The sequence below is a fragment of the Mangifera indica genome, chromosome 16 (genome assembly GCF_011075055.1).
Source record: "Mangifera indica cultivar Alphonso chromosome 16, CATAS_Mindica_2.1, whole genome shotgun sequence".
Classification (NCBI taxonomy): domain Eukaryota; kingdom Viridiplantae; phylum Streptophyta; class Magnoliopsida; order Sapindales; family Anacardiaceae; genus Mangifera; species Mangifera indica.
Genome location: NC_058152.1, coordinates 2,739,088 through 2,753,309, shown reverse-complemented (window position 1 = coordinate 2,753,309; position 14,222 = coordinate 2,739,088). Strand labels below are relative to the sequence as shown.

General features: G+C 35.9%; 2 protein-coding genes across 2 annotated transcripts; one reads left to right on the top strand and one right to left on the bottom strand.

Annotated features, from left to right (window-relative positions):
* Positions 1–1,434: 1,434 nt before the first annotated feature.
* LOC123199104 (PI-PLC X domain-containing protein At5g67130) lies at positions 1,435–4,656 on the bottom strand. The gene is made up of 9 exons (XM_044613948.1): positions 4,446–4,656; positions 4,285–4,344; positions 4,049–4,171; positions 3,824–3,961; positions 3,305–3,403; positions 2,890–3,190; positions 2,333–2,556; positions 2,114–2,200; positions 1,435–1,742 (listed from the first exon to the last, which is right to left on the bottom strand). The coding sequence occupies exons 1-9, from the start codon at positions 4,449–4,451 to the stop codon at positions 1,560–1,562; spliced, it is 1,221 nt and encodes a 406-aa protein (XP_044469883.1). The 5' UTR covers positions 4,452–4,656; the 3' UTR covers positions 1,435–1,559.
* Positions 4,657–7,112: 2,456 nt separating this feature from the next.
* LOC123199107 (subtilisin-like protease SBT1.9) lies at positions 7,113–14,222 on the top strand. The gene is made up of 3 exons (XM_044613951.1): positions 7,113–8,168; position 8,458; positions 12,721–14,222. Exons 1-3 carry the CDS (start codon positions 7,158–7,160, stop codon positions 13,992–13,994), a joined length of 2,286 nt encoding a protein of 761 aa, XP_044469886.1. The 5' UTR covers positions 7,113–7,157; the 3' UTR covers positions 13,995–14,222.

The following is a 14,222-nucleotide window of genomic DNA, read 5'->3' as shown; positions in this document are numbered from 1 at the left end:
TATTAGAATTTTCAGTTATAGATAACAATAAAATCATTATTTTACTACTAAATCCTAAAACCCTAAAAGTTAATATAATTTTCTCTCTATGTTTTAAAAACTAATAATTTCACCCTCACCCAAAATTTGAAAAGTTAACATTTTATCCGTAGGATTTGTTTCCCTTCTCCGGCCATTACCATTCCAGTCGATGGTCGAAGTTTTCTACCTATCTTCCAAATCCAACCATGAAAGATGACCACCCACCATGATAAAGGATAATGAAACGTTGTCCAGATATAAAAGACAAGATGAAACGTCATCCTTCATCGAGAAGATTGGTGGTCGGATTCCCTAAACCACCGGAGATGAAACCTAGAAATGAGGGGAAAAGTGAAATTTTCAAAATTTAATCTTAAAGGCAAATTGTTAGTTTTCCAAACTAATGAGAGAAATAATTAAATTTTTAAGGCTCTAGGGTTTACTGATAAAATAACGATTTTACTTTTGTCTTTAACAAAAAATTCTAATGGAAATTAGTCTATAAATAGGTGTTTGAGTTTTTAAAACGTCGTAGGTGTGTTTTTGAGATTACGCTAAAACTTGGGCAGAAAATAGTCTTTTGGCCTTACTATAAATCAAGTCACCTAGTGATTGTTTGCTTATATAGGTCGAGACATGCATGTAGTCAAGTGCATTTTCCGGTATATTAAGGGCACTTTATTTCATGGTCTTACCTTTTGTTGTGATACCAACCTTCATCTCCTAGTGTATTTGGATGTTGACTATGTTGTCGATGTTTTCATTCGATGATCTATCACTTTCGATTGTGTTTTTCTTGGTCGCAACCTTGTTTAAAGGACCGCCAAGAAACATTTTGTTTTGCCTTGATCCGGTGCGGAGTCAGAGTATCATACCCTCGCTCATGTTGCTATTGATGTTCAGTGGTTCTGCTATTTTCTATGTGAGCTCGACATTCCTCTTCACTCATCTCTACTATTGCTTTATGTCAATCAACTTTCTCTCCACATGACCACCAATCTTGTTTGTCACGCTTAGACTTGACATATCGACATTGATTGCACTTTATTATAGAGTTGGTTGCTTCTAAGGCTCTTTGTCTTCAACATTTTCTTACGATTTCTTAAATATTTTATACATTTACCAGATAGATGTCTCACGAGAGTTTTCCTTCATTATGTCTCCAATTGTAACTTCGTGAGCTTTATTACAATTGTAGGAGTGTTGAATGAAATATATGATTTTATTTTATTTATACTTACTAATTACTAATTTTTATCTTATTATATTTAGTAATTTATTAGATAATATATTTTTATAATAATATTTATTTTTTAATAAATAATTACTCAAACCAAACACACCCTAAAGTAGTAGTGTTCTCAACAGAAAAGTAAATGGTTTTATCCTCAGGCTAGTCTACGAACAGAAAGCTTTTGCACACATGCAAGGTCGCATGAAAAAATCTTATAAACCATGAGATACCAAATAAGAATACAAATATCCGTTAATATGCCCTCTTGGTTAATTCAAAAATAAAGATGAAGTAAAACAAGCCTTTATTGATGAGTCAACAATAATAATAGAGCTGCAGCCATAACCGTGCCGAACAACCATTGTAAAGCAGGTCTACTTTCCATATAAGCACTGTTACTACCTAGTGTAGGAGTTTCAGCAGCTGCAGATGCAGGTGGAGGAGGAGCAAGTTTCGGGACGTCGCATGCACCAAATTGAGCATTTTCCTGCCCAGATAAGAGGATTTTTAATTGCATTCGATAAAATATAAGATGGTTGCAGTATTTATCTACCAAAAAAAGGAAAAAATCAGGAGATATCAAGCAAATGGTTAAACTAATTATAGGTTGGCAAACTGGGTGCTCTATTTTATTCACCACAAATGATATAGTGGTCCATTATTTAGATGAATGTGGTGCGCACACTTTTGAGTACACAATTGGATATACAGATTATGTGTCATCATATAATTGTTTAATTTTGAATTAAGTATAAAATAACACTCAATCATATGATAACACATCATCCGTATATTCAATTGTGTAATTAAAAATTGTGTATACATAGCATTACTCCAAAGATAACTTTGATAACAAACCTTGCAATATGCTATATTATCACATCCACAAGTAAGATGACCATTTGCTTCATCAGTGGCTTCTGGCGCTCCTCCACCATCACTTCTCTGCAATGGCAAGTCAAAAACATGATCAGAAATCTCCAATCCATTTGTTTTTGTTTAAAATTCTATATCTTGGTTGGAGAAAATACAACACTGTTAGCCCAGTTATACAAAAAAGTAGAACAGCCTAACTACCTGGTAAAAATCAACAGCAATGAAGTTTGGCCACCGTTTGCCACTAGCTTCATAGCAAGTGTTCATCATCTTTGCCAGTGCGTCTGAATTATCCACACAAGCCATTGTAAGATTGGGATTGGTAGGAAAGTAGTTCATAAGAACCAGTGAAACATTTTTTGTGTCCATAGGAAGAGATTCCGCTCTATTCGAACATGAACCAGCAGCCATGCCCTCATTTCCATCTGCAATTCCAACTTACCATCAAAACTAATTTTTACAATTACTACAGTACAATGTGCTGATCTGCGTGAATTTTAGTTTGCTAAAAGAACAAAGACGGAGATGCCACTTAGTTCAAACTAATATATCCACTACATAGATATTAAAGTAATTGTGGAAGTGCCACAAGAAACCACAAAAAGTAGATAATTATCATACACTGTAGTAAGACATCTTTCTAAATATGGTTCTGCTGTTAATCATTTCAAAATCTATCAGAAAATTCTAAGAATTAAGACTTGGAATCCAAAATCAGTATGACACACAATTTGATATGTTTTTAAAATAGAACTCACACTGATTTTCTACCATATATTTCCACTGGTAAGCTATCCCCTCAGATTCTTTATTTGATTTAGAGCTGAAGACCACCAATCGATAATTCAGCTTAACCATATCGTCCACTGTTGGCCAGTCTTCACCACTCTTGGGCATTGCTGACAAAGGAAACATGAATTTGCTTAGACCAGATGCATCAAAAACCTTTTTCAAGCCTTGTGAGGATGTCACATAGTCCTCAATAATAATAGTGATGATCTCAGATGGGTTTGCTTCCATAAATCCTTGGACCTCTTTAAGTACGTCAGTTGCTCGTGCCTAGGAGAAATTAGAGTCATTACACCGATATATCAAAAAGAGGAAGTCACCTTTGAAGTACACAAAATTGCAGAAACAATTGAGCATCATTAAATTTATTGAGGATGCACTTACAAATGCTGTAAAGTTGAAACACTTGCCACCGGTAGAATGACATAACCAAATATCACTGTTGAAGTCATACATGTCCAGCATAAGCCCTCTAACTCCATTCTACAAGGTAACACAAATCTAAGCAGAAAGTTACCAGGAAGTTGCACCATAATCCGTAATCTAATTTTGAAAAACAAAAACTCAATTAAGCCTCACCCTCATAGGAACATAATTCCTTTCACACATTTTTGCTTCAATTCAAAGCAATCTAATTTAGAGAATACAAACCCTAGAAAATGTAGGAAAAGTTTTAGCTTAAAACAGAGAATCTCCTCATAAATGTAACATACTTTTCCATCTAAGTCCAAAAAGGAGGAATGACAAATGAATCGACTTTTACAGTCTACAAGGGAAAATTCTCATGAAATAGAGTTATTGGCTTTTATAAACTTCAGATCTTTCAAAAATTGAAAAAAAAAACAAAATCAAATTGTACATAGAGAAGACTGCATCAAAATGTGAAAGAGGCATTTGTCTTACCTTAAGTTGATTGGTGACAGAATCTTCTTGGTTCATAGGAGATATAATAAATGATCCAAGCGGCGATTTTGTACCAATAATGGCGTAAGAGTTGTGCGTTGTCAGCCATGAGTAATTGTTAAATGGCAAACCCTTCACCTGACCAAAACCAAACCCAGATGCACCAACAAAATAAATCCAATAATTTAAACTCAAATAAACTAAAACATAAGCTATGAAGCGCACCTTCGATGTGGCATTTATTGGCTGAATCTGGGTACATCTGCGTCTGGTGTTTCCATTAGCAGGGCATGTTTGACAAGACAACCCAGAATCACAAGTATTTTCAGAAGAACAAGTCTCCCCGAACTGTTCAACATTCGCACAAACGTTTTTAACACTCAACTATCATTCAACCAATTGAATCAACCCAAAACAAAAATGATAACATTTTACAGAGAAGAAGCAATTGGAATAATTACCTTCAGACAGGAAGAACATGCAGCAGAGATGAAGAGAACCAGGATGAACAAGAATGTTCCCTGCAATGTTTCATATCAAGATAAGATTGAACAAATTTCCCAAAATTTTTTTAAAAAAAAAAAAAGCAAACAAGAAAGCTAGCAAAGATGCTTTTTCATGCCTTCATTTCAAGATCTGGATACAGAAAGAAAGAACAGAGATTGGAGCAGTTAAAAAACTTGCTTTTGAACTGAGTTAAGTTTGCGCAACCTTTTTGGAAAAAAAAAAAGACAAAGACAAAGACAACTCAAAAGAAAACGTTTTGAAGGCGTCGCGGTTTCATCTGTACTTTCATGTTCCTGTCGGATACCGCTGTTTCGGCCCTTCATTAATTTGTCAAAGATTTTTCTGAATTTAGATAATTCCAAAATTGCATAAAATTTGGCCTGTAAATAGTATGAACAAGGCTCGGCCCTGTTGAAATTTTTATTTTTGAAAAGAGAAAATGTTTGGTTCATATTTTTGAGATTATTTTGATATAAAAAAAATATAAAATTAGGATTTTTCTGATTTAATTATCAAATAATTACGTAGACAATGAGATTTTATCAACCAGTGGTTAAGCAGAAGTTTTCATTTTTTTTTTTATGAATAAAACGGTAACCATGGATTATGTTTTTTCATGTGTTTTTTGTCACCTAAAAAATTTATAAAAAATATTTACTCAAGGCCAAAAGACTATATGCACCCAAGATTTGTTTAGATGGCATGTTCTTACTCTTAAAGTTTTAAAAACTAAAATTTTTACCCACCATCTATTTTTATGTATGAATTCTATTAAGTGAAATAGCAAAAACATCATTTTACATATATTTTTTATTTTTTTATTTTTATTCTTTTAATTATTCTTTCCCCTTATTTTTTTATTTTTATTCTTTTAATTATTCTTTCCCCTTATTTTTTTATCTTCTCTTTTCAAAACTCTTAAGGGGAAAATTGTAAATTTAAAAATATTTTTAGGGGGTTTTGAAAATTAAAAAATGTTTAAGGTGTTTTTAATTTTTTAAAATTTTAGTGTGCTCCTCAATAATTTCCAAAATTATAATTATACATCTAAAAAACTTATTAAAATACAATATTTTAAAATTAGTTAGAGTTTTGATATTTTTTAAGAATTTAAGAGATAAACTTTGTAAATTTGTACCAAATACATTGATAATTTAATATCGATATTAAGTGTTAATATCAGTTTATAATTTTAATAAAAGTGTAAAACACTTATTTTTTAGAAAATTTAATATATTCACTAACATAAATGAATGACGGACCCCAAATGATAGTCTAAATAACAAAAAAGAATATTTTATATATAAAAGAATATGAGTTCAAATCTCCTCTAATAATATATAAAAATTAAATTTTTGATATACTTAATTCAATGGTTTAATATGTTTGATATAATTAATTCTATTTTTCAAAATGCTCTGACTTAAGAGAGATTCTTTATTATTATCAAAAAAATAATAAATGAAATATTTACTTTTTAAATTTTAAAAGGTAAAAATTTGTTAGTCCACCAAACTTAAGGTGAAAAATAGCCATTTGGCTTTTATTTAATGGATGGGTGGATACATATATTTTAATATGGTTATTTGAGAGGCATTTCTACTATGTTTTTGTTTTTCTATTATGAAAATGCGTTAAGAGCAAAGATACTATTCAATCATGGGACAAGTCAGTGTGACAGAATTGACAGAGTCTTGGTAAAAGCAAGAATCTTTTAAAATGTTGTTGGTTGATCCGTTTTATATTATATTATGAAATGAAACTTGTTTGAATAAATTATGAAATTTAGGGCTTGTACACCTATTTACTCAACTACCCATTTTAATTATAATAAAATAATTCACATATATTTTTAAGTATATAAATAAGTATATATTTGATAAATATCATTAAATAATTAAATAATTTTAAATTAAAGATAAAATAACATATATTATTATATATTTTATATATATTTATTTATATATTAAAAAATTAAATACACATAACATTACTTTTTGATTAAAGTAATTTTCACATTCTTAAATAATAAGTTAATTTAAGCATCAACTATTGGTGATGTAGGATTCTATTATCAGAAGGCTGAAATGGTTTTGACAAGCCCAATAACTTTCCTAGGGCTGGCCTGATAACACTGGGCCTGCTACAACCCAGTACTTGCCCCCGTGCCTAATGACCCTAATTTCATTTTAAAAAATGATATATTATCATATAATTAAAATAGTTTTACTATTTAATATGCACAAATTGTGTTTTTTACTTCAATCAAGGGAACCAGCACCTTTTGGCTTTTTTCCCATCTTTCCTTTACAACTTTTCTAGGATGATAATTCATCATTCCTAAACTATTCAATATAAAAATATTTTAATTTTAAAGTGCCTACTTCTAGGAGTAAGGGTATACATAATTTAGTTCAAACTATAAAACCGTATCAAACTACCTAAAAATTAGGGTTTGGTTTGGTTTGATTTGATTTGTAAAATAGATTGATTTGAATTAAAAATTTTACAATTTTTTTTTAATTTTGATTTAGTTTAAAAATTTTTCAAACTATTTTTTTCAGTTTAATTTGAAAAACTCTTAAATTACACCAAATTGGATCATAAACAGCCCTATGTACTGCTCTGGTAATTGAGAAGCACTGTGAGAATCTGTCTTTTTCCCAGACCATAGCAGCAAAAACAAGAATGATGATGTGTTTCCCACTAACGACTAACTATACCTGCTTTTAGCAAAGAAAGTTATTGGTTCATAATTCACAACCAGAAAATTAATAGAACTGCTCACAGTAGTGAACAATCTCTTTCTTAAAATTATACCTCAGAAATGGCAAGTCTAATGCTCAAAGTTGTACCAGTAGTTCTGTTTATGATCTTCTATGTTAGCTCCTCTGTGGCACCATCTGATACTTACATCATTCACATGGACATCTCAGCTATGCCTAAAGCTTACTCTGATCACCATAACTGGTATTTGTCCATGCTTTCTTCCATCTCAGACACTTCTAAAGCAACTGCAACATCCACCACTATCATTAATTCTAAACTTATCTATGCTTACACCAAATCAATCCATGGATTTAGCGCAGTTCTTTCTGCTTATGAGCTTGAAGCTCTTAAAAAGTTTCCAGGTTACATTTCTTCCACCAGGGACCATCCTGTTACAGTTCATACAACACACACTTCTCAATTTCTTGGGTTGAGCTCATTCTCTGGCGCCTGGTCAGCCTCAAATTATGGTGAAGATGTCATAATTGGTTTAGTTGACACTGGAATTTGGCCTGAGAGTCAGAGTTTTCATGATGAAGGAATGACAGAAGTTCCATCCAGATGGAGAGGGAAATGCATGGCTGGAACCCGGTTTAATTCTTCTTTGTGTAACAGAAAACTTATTGGAGCTCAGTTTTACAACAGGGGTCTGATTGCTAACAATCCGAAGGTAAAAATTTCAATGAACTCACCAAGGGATGTCAGTGGACATGGTACACATACTTCATCCATAGCTGCTGGTAGCTATGTAAAAGGTGCATCTTATTTTGGTTATGCCACTGGTACTGCTACTGGCATGGCTCCTCGAGCTCGATTGGCCATGTACAAAGTTGTTTGGAAATATGGGGTCTATGCATCCGATGTTGTAGCAGCAATAGACCAAGCTTTGCAAGATGGGGTTGATGTTTTATCTGTGTCTTTGGGCATAAGCTTGGGTGATACACTTCTGAAAGATGATCCAATTGCTGTAGCTACTTTTGCAGCTATGGAGAAAGGCATATTTGTGGTAGCATCAGCTGGAAATGATGGCCCTCTCTATTGGAGTTTAATCAATGGGGCACCATGGCTAGTGACTGTTAATGCAGGTAAAACAGAGTTGATAAACTGGGAGGAAAAACTCACGGATATTATTAAATATGGATGGGGTTATTTATAGTCTTACAGTAACAGAAACTAGAAATAAAAGGCACTCCACTGTGTTCGTGGGATTGCGCTAAAGAATAGATCAACTTCCTAGACAATAGAGATTTATTAACAGAATTCAAAGACTAAGTCTACTTCTAGAACCACTGCAACAAACCCTCCCTTAAACTGATCACAGATTAGTTTATTTTTGGATTCTTGCAAATACCCATCAGTGTCCGCATCCTCTCAAAAGCATCCAGCTTTAGCGGCTTGGTCATGAGATCTGCCAATTGTTCTTGAGTTTGACAGTATTCTAGCTTGACTACTTCATCTCGAGTAAGATCACGCAAAAAATGAAAACGAACATCAATATGCTTACTTCGACCATGCATAACTGGATTGCGAGAAAGCTTAATTGTTGAGCTATTGTCACAATAAATCGTAGTTGCAGAAGGCTGTTTATGACCAAGTTGCTCCATAATCCGTCGTAACCAGATAGCCTGACATGCACAAGAGGCGACAGCAAGAAACTCGGCTTCAGTAGTTGAAAGAGTGACAATTGGTTGCTTGCGAGAGGACCAAGAAACTGCACCTGAGCTTAATAAGAACAGAAAGCCAGATGTGCTCTTCCTATCGTCGACATCCCTTGCATAATCACTATCAGAATACCCTACAAGCTGATGATTCCCTCCCTGGCGATAGAACACTCCAAATTCAAGAGTTCCTTTGATATACCGTAGCACACGTTTAGCTGCTTGGAGATGTAGTGCAGTAGGATGAGACATATAACGACTCAGAAGACTAACAACAAACATAAGATCCGGCCTGGTGGAGGTAAGATACATCAAGCTCCCTACGAGCTGTTGATACAAAGTGTAGTCCACATGCTCACCTGTGAGATCCTTCATCAATTTTGATCCAGGTACAATTGGATTGTGGACTGAGTTGCAATCAGCCATATGAAATCTCTCTAAGATGTCACGAGCATACTTTTGTTGACATAAGAAAATCCCATTGTCCTGTTGCAATACCTCCAAACCAAGAAAATATCTCATTTTGCCCAAATCAGTCATGTCAAATTCTTGCATCATGGAACATTTAAAAGAATTGAACAGAGAGTTATCATTGCCGGTGAAGATGAGGTCGTCGACATATAAACACACAAGTAAGATCTTACCAGTGGAGGTGTGCTTGAGAAACAAGGTATGTTCATATGGACATTTTTTAAAGCCTTCTTTCAAGAAATAAGCTTCGATTTTGCTATACCATGCCCGAGGTGCTTGCTTCAAACCATACAGCGCCTTGTGAAGTCGATATACTTTGTGTTCTGCACCTTTGACTTCATATCCAGGTGGCTGGTCGACATATACCTCCTCGTCAAGCTCTCCATGAAGAAAAGCGGATTTGACATCTAATTGGTAGAGTGGCCATGCTTCTTGTGCTGCAATGGCAAGGATAAGCCGAATAGTGTCTAAACGGGCTACGGGAGCAAAAACTTCAGAATAATCAATGCCATGTTGTTGGGTGTAGCCTTTGGCGACGAGACGTGCCTTATATTTGTCTATTTCGCCATGCTCATTCAGCTTTGTCTTATACACCCATTTAACTCCAATTGTGTTTGCTCCTTCAGGCAGGTTTGTCAACTCCCAGGTACTGTTTTTTTGAATGGCAGCAATTTCGTCATCCATGGCAAGTCGCCACTTGTCACTATGAACTGCATCAGAAAAAGTTAGAGGATCTTCATCAATATACATAGCAAAGTTATCATCTTGTTCTTCCTCTGAAAGACCAGCGCCACTATCATAATCACGCATCCAAAGTGGTGGATGATGAGATCGTCTTGCTGCTACATGCTCAAGTGAATGGACTGCTGTATGGTCAGGTGATTGAACAAGAGTTTGAGGAGTGTCACGATTAGCTGGATTTTCAGAGGCAAGAGGCGTTGTATTTTTAGCAACACCTTGATCAAATGAATTTGTATGCTCTTCCTCCAAATCAAGTGAAGCATGAACAGTGGCACCATGTGTTTCTGTCCATGGCCAGTGTCCATCTTCATTGAAAATAACGTCACGGCTTATCACAATTTTATTTGATAAAGGATCATATAATCGATACGCCTTGGATTCTTCACTAACACCTAGAAGGACACACTTCAAACTCTTGGCATCCAATTTTGTGCGTTTGACATCTGGAATGTGAGCATAAGCGAGACATCCAAATATGCGAAAGTGATCAACCGAGGGTTTAGTGCCACTCCAAGCCTCCTCTGGTGTTTGATTTCGCACAGCAAGTGTGGGACTTCGATTGAGAACATGCACTGTCCAATTTGCTGCCTCAGGCCAGAATGTCTTAGGCACTTGTTTGCATGAAAGCATACTACGAACCATTTCCATGATTGTACGATTCTTGCGCTCCGCGACTCCATTTTGTTGAGGAGTATATGCTGTAGTCAGTTGACGTCGAATTCCGTTGGCCATGCAAAACTCATTGAATTCATTGGAATTAAACTCTCCACCTCTATCTGTACGTAGACCTCGGATGGATGTGTTCTTGGCTGTTTCAACCTTAATTTTGAAAAGCTTGAATACTTCAAAGGCCTCTGATTTTTCTGTCAAGAAAAATACCCAGGTTTTTCGACTAAAATCATCAATAAAGGTCAAGAGATACCTTTTGTTGCTGTTGGATATTGGAGAAATAGGCCCACAAATATCGGCATGGACAAGTTGAAGAATTTGTGAGGATCTCCAAGTGCTTTCTTGTGGAAAAGAATTTCTGTGTTGTTTACCTATTAAACAATCTTCACAGAAAAGGCTGGAACTCTTCAATTGCGGCAAACCCTTGACCATCTGTTTCTGATAAAGTGTTTTGAGACCACCAAGACTCAAATGCCCATAACGACAATGCCACAAATGATCTGGACTTTGAGAAAAAATATGAAAACATGGCTGAACTGGTTGATCTGATGGAGTGATAGTGGCTCGAATAACAAACATCCGATTGTGTGACATAGTGGTTGCAATGATGAGTCCTTTCTCTTGATGAAATATTTTACACTGGTTGTGTTGAACTATGATAGCTAATCCTTTCTGTTGCAATTGGCCAATACTCAAAAGATTATTTTTCAAATCAGGTATGTAAAATACCTCTGTGACAACGTGTGCAAGGTTATTGACTTGCATATGGATTTGTCCTTTCCCCATGACTCGAAGACTTGAATTATTGCCAAGTTGAACGGATTTGCGAAAGGTCTCATCAAGGTGTGAAAATAACTCTTTCCTTCCACACATATGGTTGCTGCAACCAGAGTCCAGGAACCAGATAGTTTCCTCATCATCTCGATCATCATTAACATAAGCCATGAGTAGAAGCTCTTCCGTCTCTGTTGTTTCGGCAAAATGAGCTTTGGAGTCCTCTTTCCCATAGCTGAGCTCTTTGTGTTTCTTTGGACACTCATTCCGAAAGTGACCAAAATCATGACAATAATAGCACTCAACAAGAGCTTTGTTCATACCTTGTCTACCACGTCCACGTCCCCTTCCACGCGTAGCACTACGACCACGTCCAGGACTATCAGAATGTTCCCCGTGAACAATTTTCAATGCTTGTTCTTCAATGACATGATTAGACATTCGTTGTTCATGTACCTGGAGGCTACTTTGTAATTCGTCAATACTCATATGATCCAAATCCTTGGATTCCTCAATGGAGCAGACCACATAGTCAAACTTGGATGACATAGAGCGCAAAATCTTTTCATTCACAGTAACGTCGCTTATCTTTTCACCAAGACTGCGCATTTTGTTAGTAATTGTGAGAGTACGAGCAAAAAAAACATTGACAGATTCATTTTCTTTCATGTGCAGAACTTCAAAATCTTTGCGAAGAGTCTGAAGTTGTGCACGCTTGACTCGAGCATTCCCTTGATATTTTTGCTTCAACGAGTCCCAAATTCCCTTTGCCGTGTCTTTGGTCAAAATGGTTTCCAGGATGGTGCGATCAATGGCCTGGAATAAATAGTTCTTGGCTTTTAAATCTTTCAATTTCTGGTCAGCTAGCACCTTCCGTTCTGCATCTGTGAGGGTTGCATCCTCTTCGGGAACTCCATCTTCTACGATGTGCCAATATTCCTTGGATCGAAGGAAATTTTCCATGAGCATGCTCCAATGCTCATAATGCCCATCGAGCCGGGGAATAGCCGGCTGCACAAAGTTATTTTCTGAAGACATGATTGAGCTGCGGCTACAATTTGTGGTTTCTGGCTCTGATACCAGATGTTAATGCAGGTAAAACAGAGTTGATAAACTGGGAGGAAAAACTCACGGATATTATTAAATATGGATGGGGTTATTTATAGTCTTACAGTAACAGAAACTAGAAATAAAAGGCACTCCACTGTGTTCGTGGGATTGCGCTAAAGAATAGATCAACTTCCTAGACAATAGAGATTTATTAACAGAATTCAAAGACTAAGTCTACTTCTAGAACCACTGCAACAGTGACAGTTGGTGCTGGCACCTTAGATCGCAAATTCGAAGGAATTTTAACTCTGGGCAATGGTTTTCAAATTCACTTTAATTCCTTGTATCCTGGAAATTATTCATTAAGAAGAATGCCCCTTGTTTACATGGATGGATGTGATAGTGCAGCAGAATTGAAAAAAGTAAAAAACACCATTGTTGTCTGCAAGGACAATTTGAGTATAAGTGATCAAGTTGATAAAGCAATCTCTGCAGGAGTTTCTGGAGCTGTTTTCATCTCCAGCAATTCTTATTCAGAGCTCTATACCAGAAGTTCATTTCCAGCAGCATTTATTGGTCTACATGATGGACGATTAATAACAGACTACATAAAGAAGAACATTAACCCAACAGGAAGTTTTCAATTTCGAAGCACAGTTATTGGTACAAAGCCAGCACCAAGAGTAGATAGCTATAGCTCCAGAGGTCCATTTCTGAGCTGCCCTCGTGTCCTAAAGCCAGACCTTTTGGCCCCTGGCTCATTAATCTTAGGATCATGGTCTCCCATCAGTTCAGTTGCTGAGGTTGGTTCACATTTCTTGTTTAGCCATTTCAATCTCTTAACAGGCACCTCCATGGCCACGCCACATGTGGCAGGTGTGGCTGCACTGATAAAGGCAGCACACCCGCATTGGAGCCCTGCAGCCATTCGGTCAGCCCTCGTGACCACAGCCAATTCATTAGACAACACTTTCAACCCTATTGAAGATGTTGCAAATAATAATTTCCCTGCATCTCCACTGGACATTGGAGCTGGTCATATTAATCCCAACAAGGCTCTTAATCCTGGTCTTGTTTATGATGCAACACCAGAGGATTACATAAATCTTCTGTGTGCCATGAACTGCACAACTACACAAATCCGAGTCATTACAAAGTCCTCTCACAATTGCATTACCCGTTCTTCGGATCTAAACTACCCGTCTTTCATCGCTTTCTTTAATATTTATGATTCAAACCCAGAAGGTAAAATTGTACAAGAATTTTGGAGGACAGTAACTAATGTTGGGGAGACAGGAGCAAGTTACACTGCAAATCTGATAGGCATGGATGACTTAAAAGTCTATGTGGAGCCTCAGAGATTGGTATTCAAGCAAAAGCATGAGAAGAAAAGCTACAAGCTTAGTTTGGAGGGTCCAAAATTATTGAAAAAGGTGGTGGTTTATGGCTCTTTGAATTGGGTAGATGATAATGGTCAGTATGTGGTAAGAAGCCCAATTGTTGCCACAAGCCTTGTTCCAGAATCTCCGTGAGTATATTATTTCATGATTGTAGTATAAGGTCATGTGAAGTTTAATTTAGCTTTTAGCTACCTTTATTTACCCCATTCTTCCCCTAATCTTTTGTCCTTTTTCTTTACATCATTATATCAATAAAGCAAAACTGCCAAAGAACTTTTAAAGGAAAAAGTCCTCTCGGCAAATGCTGTCACTTGAGGGGAAAGGGCATCATTGCATTACTAAATTATCATTATTGTCTAA

Bases quoted from the DNA above. Each gene is read 5' to 3' on its own strand.
- LOC123199104 (XM_044613948.1), bottom strand. The intron at 3,404-3,823 runs GTAAGACAAATG...GTTACCTTGTAG, and splicing joins CTGTCACCAATCAACTTAAG to AATGGAGTTAGAGGGCTTAT. The intron at 2,201-2,332 runs GTAGTTAGGCTG...TTGCCATTGCAG, and splicing joins TTGCTGTTGATTTTTACCAG to AGAAGTGATGGTGGAGGAGC.
- LOC123199107 (XM_044613951.1), top strand. From the start codon at position 7,158: ATGGCAAGTCTAATGCTCAAAGTTGTACCAGTAGTTCTGTTTATGATC.